Source organism: Macrotis lagotis, chromosome 5, assembly GCF_037893015.1.
Source record: "Macrotis lagotis isolate mMagLag1 chromosome 5, bilby.v1.9.chrom.fasta, whole genome shotgun sequence".
NCBI lineage: Eukaryota > Metazoa > Chordata > Mammalia > Peramelemorphia > Peramelidae > Macrotis > Macrotis lagotis.
Window position 1 is genome coordinate 175,066,069 of NC_133662.1, and position 23,501 is coordinate 175,089,569.

A 23,501-nucleotide genomic window follows, 5' to 3' on the forward strand; every position below is an offset into this window, starting at 1 on the left:
ACCAGTAACAGAGCTGGTGGTGTTGGAACACAGACTGAAGTACATTTGTTATTACTATTATTATTATTACAATTAGAATATTTTATTTTATTTTGGTTTTTGCAGGGCTATGGGATTGGGGTGGCTTTCCTGGGTTGCACAGTTGGGTAATTGTTGGGTGTCTGGGACTGGATTTGGGCTTGGGTTCTCCTGACTCTAGGGCCAGTGCTCCATCCACTGTGCCACCTAGCTGCCCCTATTATTATTATTTTTTTTAATTTTAAATTTTTTCTCTTTATTGCTCATCAGGGTCTGTTTTGGGGGGGGGAGCAGTATTATGTTTACTTTTAAACAAGAATATTTTAGTAATGTATAAAAACATCATTTATACAAAAATAAAATAAATATAAAAAGGAAATTACAAATGTCACTTTAAACTCTAAAACTATTCAACTTGTTATCAACATCTGTTTTTTAAAAAAGAGGATGGAATAGAAGAAACTTTTTGTGAGAGGAGTTGAAAGTGACTGGCAGACTTTCACAAATGTTTTGTAAAAGACTATATTTTTATTACCATTCATTTCACTGAAGGTTTTAGAAAATGTGAGATTCTACTGTACTTTGTATACACTGTATGCAATTTTCCAAAAATTTGATTTAGTAGAGCAAAATACTACTTTAAAGGCTCTTTTCTAATATGTATCTCATAATATTTCAGAATTATATAAAATCCTTTGAAAGATAAAACAATACAGAAATGTTTTTGATGTTACTCTGATCTTTAATGTCAAGAGATACTTAAAATACAAACATGGATGTTCCCCATAAGTGTTAGCTACTTACATGAAAGAGGTAGATTGTCCAAGTGTCCTTGTTTGCAGATTATATTATGCTTGCATGAAGTCTCAGAACAAGAGACTTGCAATATATTTATAAAAAAAAAGTAATCCCTTGATTATCTTCATAGGAAAAAACCAAATGAAAAATATCTATTGTTTAGATTTTAATATATATAATTGGGTGAATGACCTGAGGAGTTCATCCATCGATCTATACATCCATCCATAGAGCTGAACCAGGAAGCTGGACTGTCAAACAAATCATTAGCATTCATGTGATATTAAGAGAAAGCTAGTCGTCCTGGGGCCACATTGTTTGAGGACATAAATGCTGCAAGAGTTGAGATTTATATCATTGAAAGGAATATACAGATAAATGAGATGATACATCAATTGATTATTAATGTTATAAAGGTGAGGATTGGTGAATTGAGCAAATTCCATTCAGAATTGAATTTTGAAGAATGAACATGATTTGGAAAAGTGACAGAAAGAGTATATGTAAATGTTTGGATACATAAATGAAAATAATATTCACAGGTCAGTGAGATCAGCTCTGTTATAGCAGAGGTTGTGTCAGCTAGCAGTGGAAAATAAGGTTAAATAGGAAAATCTGGGACTAGGTAATAAAAAGCTTTGAGATCCAGACAGACAAGATTGAATGATGAGAAAATTAGAGAGCCTTTGAAGGTATTTCTTTAGAGAAAGGGCAAGACAAAAATCAGACAACTAGGTAGCTCATTGGATAGAGAAGAGAATAAGTGCTGGACCTGAGTTCAAATTTGGCCTCAGACACTTAATAGCCATGTGACTGGGGATGAGTCACTTAACCTGTTTACCTTAATCCCCCTTAACTATTCTAGAATCTTTGTCAAGAAAACCCCATGGGCTTTGGCTTGCTTTGGTTCATGAACTCAGAACGAATCAGACACAGCTGTGAATGAATGAATAACAAAAATTGTAAATAGGAAAATTAGTCTAGTAGTACTGTGTAAGTATATAAATGAAATTTTGAAGGAAAGATTTATAGAATTTTGTGCTCAACGCAGGTGAATAGTTAAGAAGGGTAGCAGTGAGTCAAGACTTTGAAATTTGGTAATTCTGAAAGGTTATGTGTTTTGTTGGCTCCATGCTTTCCTCCCATCCTCCTACTACTACTTACTGGTTATGGTGAATCACTATGGTACAACTTATTTGTTTGCTCTGTAACATAGAAGTAATCTCTTATCCGCTTAAATACAGGCTTTCACAAACTTATTTTTTCATGTCCTTTCTAAGATCTCCTTTATAAATTATAGTAGCATTTGAGAAATGAATCACTAAATCAGGTGACAGAATGGGACTGTAAAATGCAGGTTTGAACCTCAGTAAAGCGGCTGAGAGAGACCCAATTACTGAATGAAGCATATCCAAAATTTAAAGGGTGGGAGAAGGAAGAGGATCCAGCAAAGATATCTAAAGAGCATATAAAGTAAGACTTTTGTAGATTCAAATGAAACTTAATTATTAACACAATTTAGAATAAGTTGTTGAAGGTATACTAGAAGAAGGAAAAGATAAATTTTTTTCTGTAATTAAGGACCTTATATAGCAAGCTTTTCTAAAAAGCTTGATAGAGATTACTACCAGTTGTAAGAAATGCTTTTCAGTCTGTTGAAAGGTTTAAATAATCTGCTGTTCACTTTTATAAATTAATTCATCTCAGATTGCTTAAGAATGAAGAGAACTAAACTTTTGTAAATAGTAGAAAACTTGAATTTAGGTTGACTCACAAATATCACAGTTATGTGTGAAATACTTCTTGTTAATTATACATGTTATTCCCAAGTATCTTTTACCTTATTTGTAAAATTTCTTATAACTTTATTGTTGTGTTGTCTATCTTTTGCTTCTTTCACACTTAATTTTGAATAGTTTTAAGACTCTAATGATATGATAGATGTAAAACTTTTATTATTCTCCCTATATCCAACACTCAGATCACTCACTGTACCTTCCTCCAATTAAGTGTGATAAACTAAAATAAGAACATTTTAAAAATACTTCAAAATTTGACTCAGAAGCTAGAAGTCTTTTCCCCTCTCCCTGTTTTTAGGTCCCTCATAACATATTTATTTTATACATGTTTTGTACTTATTTATCTTTGTATGCATTTTCTCCTTAAAGGATAGGTCTCCAGAGCCTGGCACATAAGAGTATACTTAATATATGTATAATAGAGATTTGAAAACTTACTGGCATTTTGAAATTTTTTTTTGTCAAGGTGTAAATAGTAATTTCATCTGAAAATACATATTATATATATTATATATATATATCATATATGAGCAACATAATCTTAAAAATTATGTTGCCTTATGCATGATTTTCTTACATATATATATAAATCTGTGTTTGTGTGTATATGAAAACTATGAGGCAACATATTTATATGCATATACAACATATATATACACATTTATTTATACATTCATAAATATACAAATATATGCATTCATGTACATGTATCCAAATCTGACTACTGTTCTGAATTCATTTTCTTGATTGCTCTTTTAACTTTCCCATATAGAACCTTGAATTCTAAAGTGTTAATGTTCAATTTTATTTCCTCAAGCATGAACACTTAAGAATAGATCATTGCAGAAAATTCCACCATTGTCCATAATAGAAGGGACTACAAAGCGCCAAGAGCTGGTTTGTCTTTTTAACAATTTCATGGTTCAAAATTGTCGAGAAATTGATCACCAAGTTTAGAGTAATCCATGTTTATTTAATCTCAGAGAGCAAAGAGAAAAACCCTATAAATCTGATAGAACCTGCTGGAATTTATGCTTCACTAACATAACTTTTCGCAGTGGATAGAGCACTGGCCCTGGAGTCAGGAGTACCTGAGTTCAAATTTGGCCTCAGACACTTAATAATTACCTTAGCTGTGTGGCCTTGGGCAAGTCACTTAACTCCATTTGCCTTGCAAAATCCTTAAAAAGAAGGCAATGTATTAGGATGAATTCAGCATCTCATCACATCAACATAGTTCACATGGCTCAAGAAATACAGTCATTTGTGGTCAGAGAATATTAAAATCCTGAATATGTGTGTTCCCCCAATTGAAGACTGAATTCCTTCACATCTCTGTTGCTCAGTGTTCTCTCTAGAGTAGTAGAATTTCTTATGTGCTGGAACATAACATGTTTAATAGGTATTTGTTAACTTAATGTTTGAAGTAATTTTTTTCTGCTTATGACTTTCATCATATCCTCAAATCTAAAACTATAGTCTTCTTTGCACAGCTGCCAACTTGTTTTCCATTTCTTTCAGTCTTTTACATTCTTGTTAAACTTTCTCTTCCATCTTTTAACAATGCCTGGACTTTTCTATCTTGGAAAACACCTTTTGAACCTCTTAACCTTCTATCTAACTGCATATCTGCTTCTCTCTTTTTCCTGCATAATATTTAGAATATTTACTGCCTTGTTTTTTCTTACTTTCTTATCTATCTTACCCTTAGTCTATTGTTTCTAGTTATGTTTGGAAGAAAGCCCCTTTTTGGTTTGTTGTCTTGGAAAAAATCAGAGGATTATTACATGAACTCCTGTCACTCAAACTTTGCCTAGAAATAGCATGGCATAGTAAATAAAGTGTTGAAGTTGCAATAAGGAAAACTTAGGTATAGATCCCAACAAAATCTCTCAAATTCTATTGGGATAATATTATCTGTGCCTCACAGAATAGTTTTAAGACTCTAATGATACGATATATGTAAAACTTTTATTATTCTCCCAATATCCGACACTCAGATCACTCACTGTACTTTCCTCCAAAATTCTAATTATCTGCCAAGTGAACTATACCCATTATTTATCTTTGAGTTGAGGCAGTTGCATTTGCTTGAAATAGCAGTTTCCTTCCTCTTTCTCTAATAACTATTTTAGTAACTTTATTTTCAGGTACTGTTTGGCACTGCTGATGGGCAGGTGATTGTTATGGACTGCCATGGCAGGATGTTGGCACATGTTCTCCTTCATGAGTCAGATGGAATCCTGAGCATGTCCTGGAACTATCCCAGTTTTCTGGTAGAAGATAGCAGTGAGAGTGACACAGATTCTGATGACTATTCCCCACCTCAAGGTGACTCCTTTTATTTTCTTTATTATTTTTTAGAGTAATTACATACCTAAAATTGATCACAACCTTAAAAGTATTTCAAAAGAGAAGACAAACATATAGGGTATTAACTGACCTGGAAAAATTGCATCCAAACCATTCAAAAAATAGTCCCTAGATTTTTGTCCTTGATTTCTCCTTTCTATTTCTTGAGACAAACCACAAGGGACAGCCAGGTGGTGCAGTGGATAGAGCATTGACCCTGGAGTCAGGAGGACCTGAGTTCAAATCTGGCCTCAGACACTTAATAATTGCCTAGCTGAATGACCTTGAGCAAGTCACTTAACCCCATTGCCTTAAATAAATATTGGTCTTCCTTTAGTGTAAATTTTCCTGGCTTTATCATGAAGATTGTGAAGTGATATTTTAGTGATACTGTAAGGCTTTACTGGTTAAAAATCTTAAAGAAGTCACTGAAAAAAATTACCTCTTAAATACTATATTGTAGTGAAGAGTGTGATAAACTAAAATCCCCATTGATTTTATGATCAGATGATTTTTGCTCACACTTCAGGGTAGTTGTGTGTCTTTAACGAAAGGGGCACATTCTATATATGTCCTATCATTTTATTATTCTAGTCAAGAGCTAGAGTCATTAGTTTGAGAAGATAATCTAGCTCTCTTCTATAGTTACTATTGTAGGAGTTTCTGCCTGAAATATAGATTTTACATGTTGGTTTTCTATATTAGATACTGTCAGATGTTACAATCAATAGATTCAACTGTAGAATACCCCAATATGCCTTTGGACTTCATTATCACCACTCTTCTTTTAGGAAGACAGATATCTCAGGAAATAGAGGAATAACATTTTGAGAGATTTGATCAAAGACATTCTAAAACTTCTCTAAGTCATTATGTTTCTAGCTTCCTATTTCAGCAATTGGGTATCTATTTCCTTTCTCACCCCTCCTAAAAATTGAGGTGCAAATTAGCTTCTGCCACTCCTCTCCTTTCAGAATCTCTCTTCATCTATCCATGGAAGAAACCATTGTCATAAATTCATTCTCAGACATGTTAGGATTTTAGTCTATTACCTATCTGGGGTATTTATGATTAATAGAGTATTGTAGGGAACAATTAAATGTGTTTCTTAATATAAATAAATCAATAAACATTGACTTTTTATTATATATTGAGGAAAAACAACACATTGCCACTATTCTGAGTTTATTTTGCTTATATACTTCAAGGATACACATCTTTAAAAAATCTTACTAAAAAATGAATAATACTGTCTAATGTGTCTGGGAGTAGGGTATTTTTGAGGTAGGTGTATTTTTCTCCCCCTTTGGCTTTTTTTATTTTACTTTTTTTAAACAAAGTCTGGTCTCCTGAGAGAAGGCTGGGTGGGCTTCCTTCCCCCTTTTTCTCCTCAACCCCTCCGCTAGATTTCAGGTCTCCATTTAATCTTCAGCAGCTCCACCTCAAACACCAATGTGGATCTACCTGGAATCTTTGGGGGAGCTCCTCAATCCCCATATCCCAGCTCTGAAGGGATCACCAGTTAACACTTCTCCCCCTCATCCCAAGGAGCCCCTGGTCCCAGCCTTTGATAACCTGGCCTGTCCCCAAGGAGAAGACAAAGGGCTGGTCCTGTTGGAGGTTGCTGTCAAACTCAGTACTATCCTCCAGTCTCCCTGTGTAATGGATGTGCAGTATGTTGCCCTTGCAGGTTTTGAGTGGGCAGTGGTCCACCCATTTTTTTGACTCCAATCTGGAGCTTTCACTTCCCCTCCCCTGCCCTGGTGGGCATGACACCCAGGCAGAGGGAGACCAGAAGCCAGCTCAGTTGTCCATTGGAAAGAGGACTTGACCTTTGAGCCCAGCAGTGGGGGAAGGGGATGAGGGGAAGATGCAATAGCAGGGCATCCTGCCCCAAAGCTGTCTACATGGATCCCACCCCCCACTCCGACTCATTCCCTGCCCTGATACCTTGCCCTTCAATTTCCTCCTGTGCCCTTGGTGGCCTCCCCTTTCTGCAAGGTCCAGACTCTCTATAGCTGCCCCCCCCCCCGGACTCCATGAACACCCCCCATCCTGCCACACCCAGGCCCCTCTGGCCCAGCACACCCACACCTCTTCAACGAATGGAGGCCACCCCTGGGGACCCACACATCCCCCAGGGGCTCTGGAGAGCTCCTCTCTGCAGAGGTGACCCCTCAAACCTGCCCCCTGCTGCCCCAGGGGCACCTTCCCCCCATTTCTGAGCCCACAGGGGCCTGCAGGGCACATACACAGGGCCCGGGTCTGGCGCCCATTGCTCCTGCTTGACCCACACCACCTCTCCCAGAGGGGTCCGCCGTTGACCCCGACCTAGGACTCTCCCAGAGACCAGGAGCACCTAGGTGTATTCTTGTACTTCTCTTGCTATTCTGTCTCTTATTGGAATTAGGGAGGGGAAAGCATTACTAATACATTTGTGTTATTTCATTCTGGACATTCAATACATTTCTTTAAAAAAATAACTCTGAAATAGGTAGAGGAGAGCGTGGTATCATAGAAATTTGGAGTCAGTAGTAAAATTAAAGATAATTAAGTCTATCTTGAATAATACAAGTAAGAAAATGAAGTACATAGTTAAGATAGTAATAGGAAAATGCCTATTCCATTTTCATGACTCTGGCCCCGCGGTCTATACAGTCTTTGTGTTATACTACAAGGCCACAGATGATTTCCATCTTATAGTTAGTTGAAAAACTTATACAGGGGCAGCTAGGTGGTGCAGTGGATAGAGCACTGGCTCTATCAGGAGGACCTGAGTTCAAATGTGGCTTTAGACACCTAATAATTGCCTAATTGCATGACCTTGAGTAAATCACTTAACCCCATTGCCTTAAATAAATAAAAAATTAAAAAACAGAAGTGATTCATAATGATTTAATTTATGTTCACCAGAACTTGTAAAACAAGTTCAGTAATTCTGAAAGAATTTGAATCTGCTACTCTATTGAATTATTCAATTCATTTTCAAAAGCATTGGCATAGAAGCATGGCATAGTGCATTTAAGAGAAGAATAATGTAACTAAAATGCCACAAAGAAGAAAAAATAATTGATAACTTTTGTGGACTCCTGAATTATCTCTGAGGTGGTGAATTACATGTAGGCCTCCTTGTAGCTAATTTTCAAGTATGAGTATGGTCTGTTGGATCAAGCTTTGGGTGTATTCAGAAACTGTTAATAGTCATATCCTTGACTCACACAGCCATATGGGAGGGCTTTAATGATTTTCCTAACCATATGAACAGCATTTTTTAAAAAATAAATCATCATTTACATATCGTAGAATTACATCTTTCTTCAAATCTGGTTACAACCTTCTGTGAGTATTTGAAACCATTTTATTCCTCCTGACAGTTGTACATGGGGCAACATAATTTTTGGCAAGCCACCAGTGGCTGAAATCCAAATATAGCACTATCTATAAGTTGTGCCATATGTTGAAAGTCATCAGAAATAATGACTACAGCTGCTGCTGTAGGCTAATATCCAGTAAATTAATTGCTATGTTAAACTTAAAGATAACTTCCCTAATATACAATGTTTGACTAAATAAAAAAATTAATCTTGGTTCTTTTGTATTAAGGGATTGGAATGTTCAGTTTTTCTTGTAATTGGAAACAAAAATGTTATATAGATAAATTAGCCTATTTAATTTCTATATAAAAGGATATTTTTGAGAAGATCTAAATTATCTTGAGCATATAACCTTATTCAAACTCTCAGATCTTCCTTATGGCTAAGAATTCTCTTTCTTACAAATCAAAATATGTAAATTGAGAAACAGATATGAAAAATGGGAGAAATCCCAAAGTTATGAGAGCAATATATATTTCCCTTGTTTTGCAGAAGACTACTGGTGATTTGTGGTCATGGAATTGAAACACCAATGGTAGCACTTCAACCTGAGCCTCTTTCTTGTGCTTACTGTACTATTCTAATTTTCTGTTTTTCTTCCTTTGGGGAGAGACACTCTTAATAAGTGTTAAAAATATTCTCTTCATGGGTGAAACTATACATTATAGAATTGTTGCTTGTTATATGAAATTCTTGAGTCCTTTTTCCTAAATTTTTTGGAAAGTGCAATATCATTTTGATATATTGCTCATGGACTTTTAAAATAGTCCTCTACATTTCATATCAAAAGAACTTAGAATGCTGAGGTCCTTGAGATTGCCTGACCCCTAAACTTAGGGTGGTTGGTGAGGCTATAAGCTCTTTCCAAAAGTTTGGCTATAGACTGGAAGATAATCCAGTTCCAGGCTTCTGAGATGAATTAGTTTTAGGGTCCACTAAAAAAGAGCAGCTTTCTTCTTCCTAAGCAACCCTATCTCACCTATCTCACATCCTTTTTTCCCTAACAGTTTAATAGTGAAAGTAATTATGCACTTAAACTAAGTAGGAGTGCCAAAATATATTGTTTTGCTTTATTTCCATGAAAATATTCCAAGCCAGAGCCCATTCCAAATTTTCAATTTTTTTTGGTGAATCTATACTACATTTATAGTATTGTGAAACTAGATTTGTGTCATGTAATCATCACCTTTTGCTTACTCTACACTCTTCTTCCTGCAGATGGTCCAGCGGCATATCCCATACTGGTACAGAATATCAAACCACTGCTTACTGTCAGCTTCACTTCAGGAGACATTAGTTTAATGAACAACTATGATGATTTGTCTCCTACTGTTATCCGCTCAGGGTTGAAAGGTACATAAGACTGATTCTACCTCCATTACTGTCTTCTTTTAATGCATGCTTGGTTTCCTAAGTGTGTCTTATATTCAATATTTATTGATTCCTGTCAATCTGGTATGACTTGAATTGTTTTTTTTTTTTTTTAAGGTTTTTTGCAAGGCAAATGGGGTTAAGTGGCTTGCCCAAGGCCACACAGCTAGGTAATTATTAAGTGTCTGAGACTGGCTTTGAACCCAGGTACTCCTGACTCCAGGGCCTGTGCTTTATCCACTGCACCACCTAGCCGCCCCTAGACTTGACTTGTTCTTAATAGGGTCTATTTTTAATACAGATCATACCCCAATTGGATCTCTTGCTGACAGATTTGTAGCTGGTTTCATAATCAAGAAATGTTTCTGGTAATCAGGTATTAGTTTCATTCTTCCCTTTTCTTAATCAATGCAAAAATATTAAAAGATTCACCTCCTCAGTATTCAGCTCTTTCCCAGGACCTGGTTTACATTGCATTTATATCATAAATTGACTCTAGCTCCTGTCCAGGCTTATAACTCCAAACAATAAAGAATATATGATTTTTAATGAATTGCCAGGTAATTTTAAGATTCTGGTTGATGTTATAAAGAAAAAAAACAAATTATGATACAATAAATTAGCCTTGAAATACTTGTGGATATTTTATTTTGTTTATCTATTGCCAGGCTAACACTGATGTGTTTAGTGAACCCCTCAAAAATAAGATTGTGAAATACTTTTGTTTCAAGAATAAATCAGTCAAAATATTTCAGTTAAAATGTTTTTCAGTTTGAGATTTGTTACTACTGGCAACATTACAAGATAATTCCATCTGTTTAATGGGAAGGTGCCAAAGGGGATTGGGGGTGAAAGAATGTTGAAAATACTGTGTTCCTGACTTTCTGTCAAGTGTCCCTGGGAAATCAAGATCCAAATAAGGGTAGAATTGAGGCTGCCCCTTCTTAGCTTTCAAAATGAACCAATGCTATTAGATTTGATGACATGAGAATTTGTGGTTGTCTTCTTGACTCCCTGTATTGAACAGTAATGATGCTATTTATTACAAATAATACTGTCTTCTTTGGTGGAAACATACCATCTTTCATCTATTTTTTAAAAAAAAAGGTCTCCATAAAATCTATTGCTCGTAGAACTTAATAAGCACTATGCTAAGTTCTTGGCATACAAAAATGGAAGAGAAATAAAAAATTTATTTTAGTAACCCTCTTAGATATCTAATCCCAGTATTTTAAAACTCAGATTTGAAGAATTTTTTATTAGATAACAATCTCCTAAAATCCAAGGATTATCTAATAAGCAGTTATTTTTTGTGTCTCACAGTGATCTGTATACACTGAAAGATTAAAATTTTTTATCAGGGTGGACCTATTATTCTGGTCTTGCTCTTTTTCATATTTTCTTTTTGTTGAAAAAGGATAGAGGGAGCGACTAGGTGGTGCAGTGAATAGAGCACCAGCCCTGGAGTCAGGAGTACCTGAGTTCATATCTGGCCTTGGACACTTAATAAATGGAGGTGGTGCATCTGGTCATTTCATAGTATAGTATTTTTTTTTAAATAAGCTCTGCTCTTCATTTAAACTCTGGATATCCATATCTAGCACAAGTCTTTTAAAATTTTCCTTGATTATTGCACTGCTGAAATGAACAAGTACATCATGGTTGTTGGTGTGTATAATGTTCTTCTGTTTCTGCTCATTTCACTAAGTGTTAATTCATTCAAGTCTTTCCAGGTTTTTCTGAAATTCCGTCCCTCATGATTTCTTAGAGAACAATAGTGTTTCATCCCACACAATTTGTTTAGTCATTCCCCAATTGATTGGATCCCCTCAATTTCCACTACAAAAAAACTACTATAAATATTTTGTACATGTGGAATTTTTATCCCTTTTCATAAACTCTTCAGGATACAGATCTAGTAGTGGTATTTACTAGATCAAAGGGTATGCACATTTTTATTGCCCTTTGGACATAATTCCAAATTGTTCTCCAGAAAGAGTGGATCAGTTCACAACTCCATCAACAATGCATTAGTTGTCCCAGTTTTCCCACATTCCCTCCACATAGTATAATATATTTTAAAGGATAATTTAAATTCATTTTATTTTTAATCCATTTTAAAACTGAACCTCAGACTAACTCATTAGATAGGTATTTCTTCAGATGATGAAATTGAAGTCCATGGTCATACAGCTCTTTAAAGTCAGAGATAGGATTTAAACCTAAATCATGCTGTCTTTTAAGTTCTTATGATGGCTGTCATGCTATTATAGTCTTTTATCAAAGTTCCTTGAGACATTTTTCCAGATAAATAGCAAATATAAATTTCACATCAATTTTTGTTTCTAGTTTTTCCCAACTGTTCAGTTTGTTAGTCAATTAGCAAACATTTGTTAGGCATCTACTATGTACCAGTCATTCTGTTAAGCACTAACTTAGAAAGAAAAATAAAAGACATATACATTAACTAAACTCATAGCTAGCTTCTCAGGAGCTTCACATTGGATACACCTGTGCAAGTAAGAAATGTGTAACAATAGGAGGCTATTGTCAATGCCATTGTCTTCACATTATTTGTCAAAGTGGAAAAATAAACCTATGATATAACTCATGACTAGATATTTTATGATTTATAATAAATTGAATTCTATGAATATCAGTTGGTAGATTATCTATATTGTGTGATATCTTACATTTGATTTCTTTGTTTCACTGGAGAAATTCTAGAAAGCTCAATCTATTCTTAACTGACTTTACTACTTCACTCCATCAATCCTCATTTCTCCAAATCAATTCTCCATTCCTCCTTTCCTTCCACCCTCTATATTTTCCTTCCTTCTTCTTTTTCTTCCTTTCTTTCTATCCCTCCCTCACTTCTTTCTCCATATATTCTCCATTTTAAAAAATACTTAAGAAACTTAATCTTTTCTGTTTATAAGTTCAGGGTGAATCAGTTTCCAACTGTTCTTGATTGGGTATGTCTTTGTGATTTCAGAGGTGGTTGTCCAGTGGTGCACCCAGGGAGATTTGCTTGCTGTAGCTGGTATGGAGAAACAGAACCAACTAGTTGAAATTGCCAATGGTACCTTTCTGAAGAGTGCCCTGGTCAAATTCTATAATGTTCGTGGAGAACACATCTTCACATTGGATACACCTGTGCAAGTAAGGAAATGTATAATAAAAGGATGCTATTGCCAGTGCCAGTGTCTTCAAATTATTTGTTAAAGTGGAAAAATAAACCTACAATATAACTCATGACTAGATGATATTTTATGTTTTATAATCAGTTGAATTCTATATTGTGTGATATATCTTATATTTAATTTCTTTGTTTCATTGGAGAAATTCTAGAAAGCTCAATCTATTCTTACTGACTTTGCATCTTTACCATTCAATCAATCCTTAACCTGTTACTTTGTGGTTTCCATCTCTTCCCAAGGATCTTAATATGAAGGCCTTTTTCAGTCCTTATTTATACTTGGCTAATTCACAGCATTTGAACCTATTGACTATCTCTTCCATCTTTAAATTTATCCTCCCTGGATTCTGTACAATACATTCCCATAGGTTTTTGCAAGCTTTCTATTTCCTGTCTGTCTTGTTGGCTTTTCATTTTTTTCAAAACTAGTTAAATTTGGGGTTAACTTCATGTAGTCCTCTTTTTACCAATGCTTTTCTCTTGGTTAGGGTAAGTTTATCAACTCACATATCATTTATCATATCTTAAGTAGGTAAATCCAAATTTTTTCTCTCTATTACTTATTTTTCTTTCTCTTTTTTAAGTTTTTTTTTTTTTTTTTTTTTTGCAAGGCAATGGGGTTTAAGTGGCTTGCCCAAGGCCACACAGCTAGGTAATTATTAGGTGTCTGAGGCCAGATTTGAACTCAGGTATTCCTAACTCCAGGGCCGGTGCTCTATTCACTGTGCCACCTAGCCGCCTCTACTTACTTTTCTTCCAGACTTCCAACTTCCTGGTGCATGTCTAGTTGTACTTGAGAATTATTCTGTTCAAAACTAAGATGCTTACAAAAAGACATGCCTCCCCCAAACCTCTGTTTTTGTCTATACTGCCACCATCTTCTAAGTATTATAATAAGCATGAGAGCCATCTTTAATCTTTTCATTCTAATATCTAATTATTTGTCACATAATATAGATTCTATCTCTACAATATCTTTCCTATCATTTCTTTCTTTTTTATACAAGATCCAGCATAATTACGATTCTTGTCACATCTTACCTGGTTATTATAATAACCTCCTATCCCTTTCCTTTTTTGTCATAAGAGTTTATTCTACATTTACTACATATGTCATTATACCAGATACTGGGGATATTTATACTCAAATGAATCTTGGGTCTTGTCCATGTAAGTATTCACTCAGTGTTCACTCCTGACCTTGGAGTCAGGAGAATGGGAGTTCGAATCCAGCTTCAGACACTTGATACTTACTAGATGTATGACCTTGGACAAATCATTTAACCCAGATTGCCTCACATCCAGGGCCATATCCAGTTTTCCTGATTTTTATCTGGCCACTGAACCCAGATAGCTCTGGAGGAGAAAGTGAAACAGTACACAACACTCCCTCATTCAAATCCAATTCAATTGCTTGTCATCGCACCACCTCCCTGATGTCATGGTCTTCTTTGAGAATGAAGGACTAACATTATCATCATCATCATCATCATCATCCTATTTGTCCTGGGCTTTGATAAGATCAACAATGAACCTGGTGAACCCCTGCATCCATAGAAAATTCCTTTTTTTAAACTCTGGACTGAATCTCTTCTGTGATAGTGGCAGTCACCTCTACTGAGCTTATATCTCAGTATCTTATTCCTTATTTGATAAACTTATTTAATGATTATCTTTAAAATTATCTTTCAAATCCTTCTGATAATTTTGCATAATTTTGATGTTTTCATATGAGACAAAAAGGTATATTTTACTGTGATTACTATTTAAAAAGTTTTTGATTTATTAAACAGTAAATACAATGATATGTATGTCTTGTATGTTTCTGCATATTTCAATAATTGTTTCATTGTAAAAATGGGATCCCTTGTGCAATATCATTTGCAACAAACATATTTATTCTCCACTAATACCTTTACTGAGAGTGCCCTTGTGCTTATACAAATTATCCTACTAAACATTTTATATAGACAGTGTAACAGGCTACAGGTTTGGAATTGGAACAAAATGAGATATTCATATGTCATTCTGTTTTTAACAAAAAAGGCAATTTATTGGGCTGTTTATAAAAAAAGTATTGTAATTTAAATGGTATTGTTGGTATCAAACTTAATTAGATAATTGATTATTGAGTATAAACTGAAGCCCAACATATACTTATATATTATAATATAAATCAATTAAGGATTAGTCAATAATTTGTTCCTCACCACTCTATGATGTAATCTATATTATATATGATTATCATCTGTTACTCTATTCCCATCAATATACATATTCCATTTTAAAGTAATAATGTAATATGTCTCTTGGCTCTGGATCTATATACAAAAGTGGGCTGGGTCTTCCTGGCTACATCTCTTCTCATGACTGTAAGTATCACAAGTTATTGGATAAGCGTCATTTTCTGTACTTTCAATACAAGGTATCTCTGCTACCATTGATTTGCTGCTGGGTTAGGTCAAGCATGTCATTTCTCAGGACTAGCTTTCAATTGCATTTTTAGCTTGACTGTTTTGTGTGTGTGTGTGTGTGTGTGTGTGTGTGTGTGTGTGTGTGTGTGTGTGTATATATATAAAACTATTCCTGTGCCACATGACAAATTTTAAATATCTAAATCTTGAGAATAAGCCTCAGTAAATAAGTGGTCAAGGGACATGTACAGTTAGTTTTCATGACTTTCAGGTAGTCCAATAATTGTCTCTCCTGGATCAGTTGCTTTTTCAATGAGATATTTCACATTTTCTTCTAGTTTTTTTTATTCTTTTGGTATTGTTTTATTGTTTCTTGATTTCTAGCAAAGTCATCAGCGACCTTTAGCTCTATTCTTGATTTCTAGCAAAGTCATCAGCGACCTTTAGCTCTATTCTAGATTTGAAACTCTGGATAATTTCTTTTATTAAAATGTTCAGGTTTTCTGATTTATGTTCTGCAAGATCTATACTTCTTAAGTTGTCTCTATGCATCTCATTTTCAAGATCAGTTTATTTTGCTTATATGAACATACAATTTTTGTTTTTCTTCTTCCAAATTAGCCTTCATTAATATGAATCTGAATTCATCTATTTCCTCTATTTCTTTGGAAAGTCTTGCTACTGTCTATTATTTAACTGCTGCTAATAAATTCTGCTTTCAAAATTCTTATTTAAACCATTTAAGAATATCCTGTTTCATGATAGGTGGGGATTCACAAGGTCCTCTGCTTCATTATTTATTGATTCATTTTCCTTTGTCTTGCAATATTTATTCTTTTATCTGGAAGCCATATTTCCTTCTGTTATTTCCTTTCTTGTTAATCTGCTTATGATCAAAGTCTTTAATTGAGTTTTCCTCCTCCTGAGAACTTTGGTAATTTTTATCCTTTTATCCCCTTTTTCCTCACTTTCTGATTCTGATTTCAGGCAATTTTTCTGGATACTGGGCAACTCGCATTTCATCAGTCTCACTTAGTCTCTGTCCCAAGTAACTTCTGCAGAACCGAACTGGCCCCATACAGATGCTGAGTTCTTTAAGTTTAATAGCTACCTAATTGTCCTGCTCCAGGTTCCAATGTTCCTCAGTTCCTTGATCAGGCACTATTACATTAGGAATGTTGCTTTGGGGCTTTCATAGCACAAGTGAATTTCTACCCTTAAATTTTCCCAGCACTGGGAAGAAGAAATTATATTATTATATTATGTTCTTTTGCAAGCCATAGGCAGGTTCATGAAGCCCTGATCATTTGTTGGAGAGTAGAAGGTCATCTGTGTCCATAAATTATTCTTCCTCTCCTAAAATAAGTGAAAAGATGGTATACTGATACCTTTGTTAGTTAAGACTAAGTGAGCAGAGGCATGAAACTAGTTGTAATCAAAAAGAAGATATCAATCTTTATGTTTTCAACTAAGTTTGAAAAATCTTTTAAAATTTTAAAGTCTATCATAACCATTATATGAAGTGACATGAAGTCACACAGAAAGTGTATTCAGCTTAACTAAGGAAACTTGGTCATACCATGAATGTCTTTTATAAAATAAATATGTATATATGTATGTATGTATGTGAATATATATATGTATATATATATATGTATATATATATACATTTATGAATGGATAAATAAATAAAATAGTAAAGCACTTCAGAATTCAGAGGATTCAATGTCAGCATAGTGGAAACTTCCTGAAAAATGTCTGAGAAAACAATTGGGAGAGGGAGAGACTCCTGGCCTTGACTTTCAGTTCATCTCATCTCTTCCTCTTCTCTCTTGATCAGTCTTGTGAACTTTTATAGAGCCTGGGATTTTGGACTTTACAGCAACATCCTATCCTGAGAATCATCCCTAGAATAGGTTATAGTGTTTGGATAAACTGGAAACAATGAAATAAGATAGCTTTAAGATGTTAGAAGAATCCTAAAGAAGACGAAATTAGGGTATTTTATTATATCACACTAAGTTAAAAGGAATTTTTTATTAGCATCCCACAAAGAGGAGAACACTACTGTTGGCAGCCAGGAGCTCTGAGTTATCTCTGTGTGATATGAGTTGTCTAAGCTTGGGGTCAGTTCCTCCAGGATTCTTTAGGGACCTGTGGGAGAGTGAAGGGGGAAGGGGAGTTTGGAGGGTTGTTATGTTGTGACAACTGTTCTTACCACACCTTCTAGCTACTCCTCTTTCTAAAAATATAAACAAGTTTTACTGACTAACTGATATCAATTGATGATCAAGGGAAGAAGCACACTTGTTGGGGAGTTTAAGCCACAGTATTCAATAATTACTCAAGAATCCCTTAGGGTTACTCTGAGAATATTGAGATAGGGTATTATACCAGTCATGCTCTTAGGCCTTAGTCTGTCATCAGAAATGGGCACTGAGTGGTCCTGCAGCTTGTGAATGATGGATTAAGAACTCTTATGTTATATAAACTTTTATATAAATAGCAGATAAAGTGCAAGAATCAAGAATCAACATGTTGTCTCCAAAGTATCAACTAATCCTGTTTGTAACTTGAAAAAGAATATAAAAATTGGAAGAAAACAGCATCTTTCTCTTTCATTACATAAATTACTAAGTCTTCGGAACATCGTAAATGGAGAGCATCAACTTATGAAGTTCCTAATGTGGAAACTGTGATATAAAGCAATTTGCCATAGGATGTAATAGATGATAAATCTAACTTCAATCTTAATTAGAACTGCCAATTTCTGAAATACTCCCTCCAAAAAAACAAAAAACAAAACCCAACCCCAAATTTTCTTATCAGATAACCTTCATATGAAGAGTCATATTAGACAGAAGGCCTGGGAGGGGTTCTGTTAAGTATGATCTTAAGAATGGAAACAGAGGGGAAGAGGATTACATTGGAAGGAAAGTAAAAGAAGATTAGGGAAAAATACGTCAATCTGAAGATTTCATCCACCATCAGTACATGGAACATGCAGTCATAGACAAGATCAAACAACATACTCATGACAATGAGAGTGCCACTTCCATGAAAAGGCCATGCCACCATCATCAGTGCCTATGCTCTCACTATGATGAACCCTGAGGAGAAGACCCTTCTCATCCATCTACCAAAAGAAGATAAACTTACATAAATGAAATAAAACTTTAGATACACCCTCCTAGCAAACACTGGCATCTAACAGACTATGAATTGTAAGGAGAAGGGACAGATGGGATGTATGAATGATACAGGCAAAGTATGCTGGACTAATTACTCATCCTCCCCAAGCCAAATATTAATATTCAACCAAAGCAGTGTCCCCAAGGCAAAATGAATACTAGAAGAATTAATGTCAAGAAGAAATTAGAAAGTCTCTCTGAGCAGGAAAAGTTTGTTGCTGACTTGGAGGGAAAACTGAGCCAACATACAGTTGGCAATAGTTGAGCAGAAAAAGAGTGGGCAGCTTTCAGAGAACTGGTGTGCAGCGCTGCATTGTGCTCATCTGGCTAAGTACATCAAGACTGGTTTGATGAAAATGATGGGGTATTACAGAAGCAAGTAAATGAAAAACAAGAACTCCACAGTGTTTACCAGCAGGATAGTTCACCTAGGCAGCATTTAATTCCATGCACAGGGGCAGCTAGGTGGCACAGTGGATAGAGCACCAGCCCTGGAGTCAGGAGTACCTGAATTCAAATCTGACTTCAGATACTTAATAATTGCCTAGCTGTGCGACCTTGGGCAAGTCACTTAACCCCATTGCCTTAAATTGAAATAAGTTATTTAAAAAAAAGTAAAGCATAAGTGAAGCTTGGAGAGAGATGCAGGATGCTTGACTCATTAAGAAGGCAGATGAAATTCAAATTTGTGAAAATAACAAATCAAAGTGCTTTTATGAGGCCCTGAAGGCTATTTATGGGCCAAAGACCTGTGATGAATCTCAACTGATCAGTGCTAATGGATCCACATTGATTAACAATAGGGACATGATCATAGTAAGATGAGTTGAACACTTCCATAGTGTTCTGTCATCAATCAATGCAAAAGCCATTGGTCATTTACCTCAAGTTGAAGTCAGTCTAGCTGAAGTTCCAACTGAAGAAGAGGTTTTTGAATGCCATTAGGCTCCTTTCAAGTGACAAAGCACCTGGTGCTGCTTCTATCCCAGCTGAGATCTACAAGGGGACGGTCCATTGCTCATCAAAAACTGACTAAAATTTTCCAAGTTAAATGACATGAAGAGATTATTCCTCAAGAATTCAAAATTCTTGCCAGAATCCTTCTTAAAGACTAGCCTTCATCTGGAAGATGGTTACTTCCCTGAGAACCAGTGTGGCTTCAGATAGGGTTGAGGAAGAGTCAGTATGGTGTTTGCTGCCTGACAACTCCAGGAAAATTGCCAGGAACAGAACAGAGGTCTGAATACAATATTTGTCGATCTGACCAAGGCCTTTGATACTGTCAGACACGAGGGCTTTACGGAAAATTATGTCAGAGTCTGGTTGTCTGGAGAAGTTCACATCATACATCAATTTCATGCTTGCCCAGGTTCTGGATAGTGGACAATGCTTTCAAGATTTCCCAGGAATCAATAAAGTAAAACAAGGATGTGTCCTTGCTCCCATGTTTTTTAGTATGATGTTTTCAGCCATTTTATCAAATGCTTTCACTGAGGGATGACCATGGTATCAAGGTCAGCTACTGCACTGATAGCAAATTCTGTAACTTGAAAATGCTACAAGCCAAGACCTAAGTGGAGACAGTGTTGGTTCCATGATCTTCTGTTTGCAGATGATTTCACTTTTAATGCAGCCTCTGAATCCGAGATGCAACAAAATGTGGATCAATTCTCTGCTGCCTGTGCTAATTTTTGTCTAAAATTAACACCAAGAAAACACAGGTGCTCTATCAGACAGCATCACACTATCCATATATGAAACCATTGATTACAGCAAATGGAGCATTTTTTTTTGCAAGGCAAATGGGGTTAAGTGGCTTGCCCAAGGTCACACAACTAGGTAATTAAGTGTCTGAGGCTGGATTTGAACTCAGGTATGCCTGACTTCAGGGCTGGTGCTCTATCCACTGTGCCACCAAGCTGCCCCTAAATGGAGCTGTTTTGAATACTGTGGACAAGTTCACTTACCTTGGCAGTATCCCTTCCAGGGAGGACCACAATGACAATGAGGTTGACACATGCATTGCCAGAGCTAGCTCAGTATTTGGGAGGCTCTAAAAGAAAGTGTGGGAGAGAAGAGGTATTAGCCTAATTTCCAGAGTGAAGGTCTACAGAGCCATTGTACTGACCTCATTGCTATATGCCTGTGAAACCTGGACAGCACCATGTCAGGAAACTGAATTGCTTCCATTTAAATAGTGTTAGGAAGATTCTGAAGATCACCTGGAAGAAGATAACAGACACAAAGGTCCTTTCTCAGCTAAGTTGCCTAGTATTTCAACATTACTGCAGAGAGTGCACCTATAATGAGTGGGCATGTTTTTGGAATGCCAGAAGTACACTTACTGAAAAGACTAATTTGTGGAGAATTAACACAGGGCAAGTGTTTACAAGAGGGTCAAAAGAGGTAATACCAAGATACCCTAAAGGTTTCTCGTAAGAACTCTAGAATTGTTTGTACAGCATGGGAGATGCTGGCACAGGACTGCCCAGCAGACTGTGCCCTCATCAGTGAGGGTGCTGCACTCTATGAGGAAGGCAGAATGGAAGCAGCTCAAAGGAAACATGACATACATAAGTTTAGATACATTTGTAAGTTTAGATTATCCACCCCAGTTCTTCACATACTATGTTTATGCCCAAACTGTGATTGAACATTCCAAACTCATATTGGTCTGATCAGCCACAGTTGGACACTGTAATTTGTCCCAAATATAGTGACATCATTGTGGTCTTCTTTGATAATGGAGGACATGAATCAACCAACCAGTCTTCCCTGTCAGTACCACATCCGTGGCCATAGTAATTGTAAAGAAGGCAGAAACAGAAGACAGAAAATGAAGCTTTAGAAAGTGCTCCTAACTCTTCTCCCTTTCCCCAAGCTTTCCCTTGACCATTTCCTACTACCATGAAGTTGTAGTGACCCTATTTTTGCTGTTGGGGCTTTGCAGTTCAATTCCATATATGTGCACATACATGTATCTGCCATGTGCTAAACACTGAGGTATTTAGAAGTGTAAAATCTCATAATTCCGGTTCTCAAGGAGCATACATTCTTCTGTGTGTTGTTGTCAAAGAATAGATTTTCTTGGGAACTAAATTCAGAATTCTAAATGTACTGTGCCATAACACAGTTTAGATACATTGTTGATTAAATAGGTTTTGTGAAAAAGTCTAGGAACCTGACCACTTACAGTGAATTTTTATAATATCTTCTTTCTACAGCGTCCCATAATCTCAATTTGTTGGGGCCACCGGGACTCGCGCCTACTTATGGCATCTGGACCTGCCCTGTATGTAGTTCGTGTGGAACACCGGGTCTCTAGCCTTCAGCTCCTATGCCAGCAGGCTATTGCCAGCTCCATTAGGGATGACAAGGATATCAGCAAGTTAACCCTGCCACCAAGGCTGTGCTCATACCTCACTACTGCCTTCATTCCAACAATTAAGGTAAAGTAAACTTCACACCTCATTCCTCCTGACATTGTTTGTTCCCCTCTCTTCTACACCCTCTCCAAATACAGACAACTTGATAGAGCAAAGAAAATAGATCCACCTGCTAATACTAAAATGACAAGCAGGGGGCAAAAGTATTATAGCAAAATCATATTGCATTTTCCTGTTGGCTACATTTAACATCAGTATTAATCCTGATTTTTCATGAAGCAACTGGGTTGCACAATGGATGAACAACTGTACTTGGAATCAAGAAAAACCTGAGTTCAAATCCTATACTGAATATCTGTATCCTGGGAAGTTATTTAACTTCTTTCAGTCTCAAGTCCCTCATCTTTAAAAATGAGGATAATAAGAGCATCTTCAAGCTCTCGGGGTTGTTGTGGGGATCAAATGGTGAAATAGCAAGTGTAAGAAGTATCCTTCTTTTATAGAAGAGGAAGCTAAGTCAAGCAAGGACCCAATTTGAAAGGACTCAAGGGCAGCTAGGTAGCGCAGTGGATAGAGCACTGGCCTTGGAATCAAGAGCATTGGAGTTCAAATCCAGCTTCAGATATTTGATACTTAATGTATATCCTTGGGCAAATCACTTAACCCTGAAAGCCTCACATCCAGGGTCATCTCCATTCGTGTCCTGTTTCATATCTGGCCACTGGATCCAGATGGCTCTGGAGGACAAAGTGAGGCTGGTGACTTAGCACAAGCCCCCCCCCCCAAAAATATAAATTCATGTGCTTATCTTGGCATTACCTCCCTGATATTATGATCTTCATTAACAATGGACAATCATCAGAAAGGAATCAACTAGTAACAGTTGTAAGAATTAGAACTCTCCTCAGTGTAAGGACCTATGATGATACATGCTCCCCATCTCTTTTTAGAGGATAAAGATTGAAAATACATGACCAGAATGGGAATTTGTTTTGTCTATGCTTATTTCTTGGGAAGATTTTATTTTTCCTTTTTTTATTGTTTAATTGGAGTTTATATATGGGGGGGGGGATGCTTGTCAGAAGGGGGAAATAAAGGGTAAAAACTGAGATTTAAACTCTTAATTAAAAATTTTTCCATTTTTCATGTTGTCTCTTTTAGGTTATATATTCAAATTAATATTCATGACCTAACTACTTCTATCTTATTATTTCACTTTCCTTCCCCAAAGAAATTGAAGTATGTTATTGAATGTGTTGTTATTTTGCAGACTGGCATGCTATATAGACTTTCCAATACATTTTTTATCTTTTGCCGCCCATATTATCTTTTTTGTTTTTTGTTTTATACTTTTTGCAAGGGTTAAGTGGCTTGCCCAAGGCCATACAACTAGGTAATTATTAAGTGTCTGAGGCCAGATTTGAACCCAAGTACTCCTGACTCCAGGGCCAGTGCTCTATCCACTGCGCCACCTAGCCGCCCCTTGCCGCCCATATTATCTACTGGCTAGTATCTGAAATATTAGTATTGAAATTCTTGTCAAATATGTATTGTTAGTATTAAAAAAAATCTGTAATGGAAAATTACCTTTTAAAAGAA

At 36.0% G+C, this 23,501-nt stretch overlaps 1 protein-coding gene and 1 pseudogene across 7 annotated transcripts in view; one reads left to right on the top strand and one right to left on the bottom strand.

Moving 5' to 3' along the window:
- The window catches only part of TULP4 (TUB like protein 4), a 228,634-nt gene that overhangs the window by 179,034 nt on the left and 26,099 nt on the right, over window positions 1-23,501 (top strand). For 6 of the 7 annotated variants that reach the window (XM_074187931.1, XM_074187933.1, XM_074187932.1 and 3 more), the window contains 4 exons: window positions 4,766-4,946; window positions 9,560-9,694; window positions 12,708-12,874; window positions 21,741-21,965. In XM_074187931.1, the coding sequence (XP_074044032.1) occupies window positions 4,766-4,946; window positions 9,560-9,694; window positions 12,708-12,874; window positions 21,741-21,965 (708 nt within the window). Of the gene's footprint in view, window positions 1-4,750; window positions 4,947-9,559; window positions 9,695-12,707; window positions 12,875-21,740; window positions 21,966-23,501 lie in introns of all 7 variants that reach the window. The other variant, XM_074187936.1, reaches the window with a different exon arrangement.
- LOC141488128 (peptidyl-prolyl cis-trans isomerase FKBP2 pseudogene) lies at window positions 6,370-6,902 on the bottom strand (annotated as a pseudogene).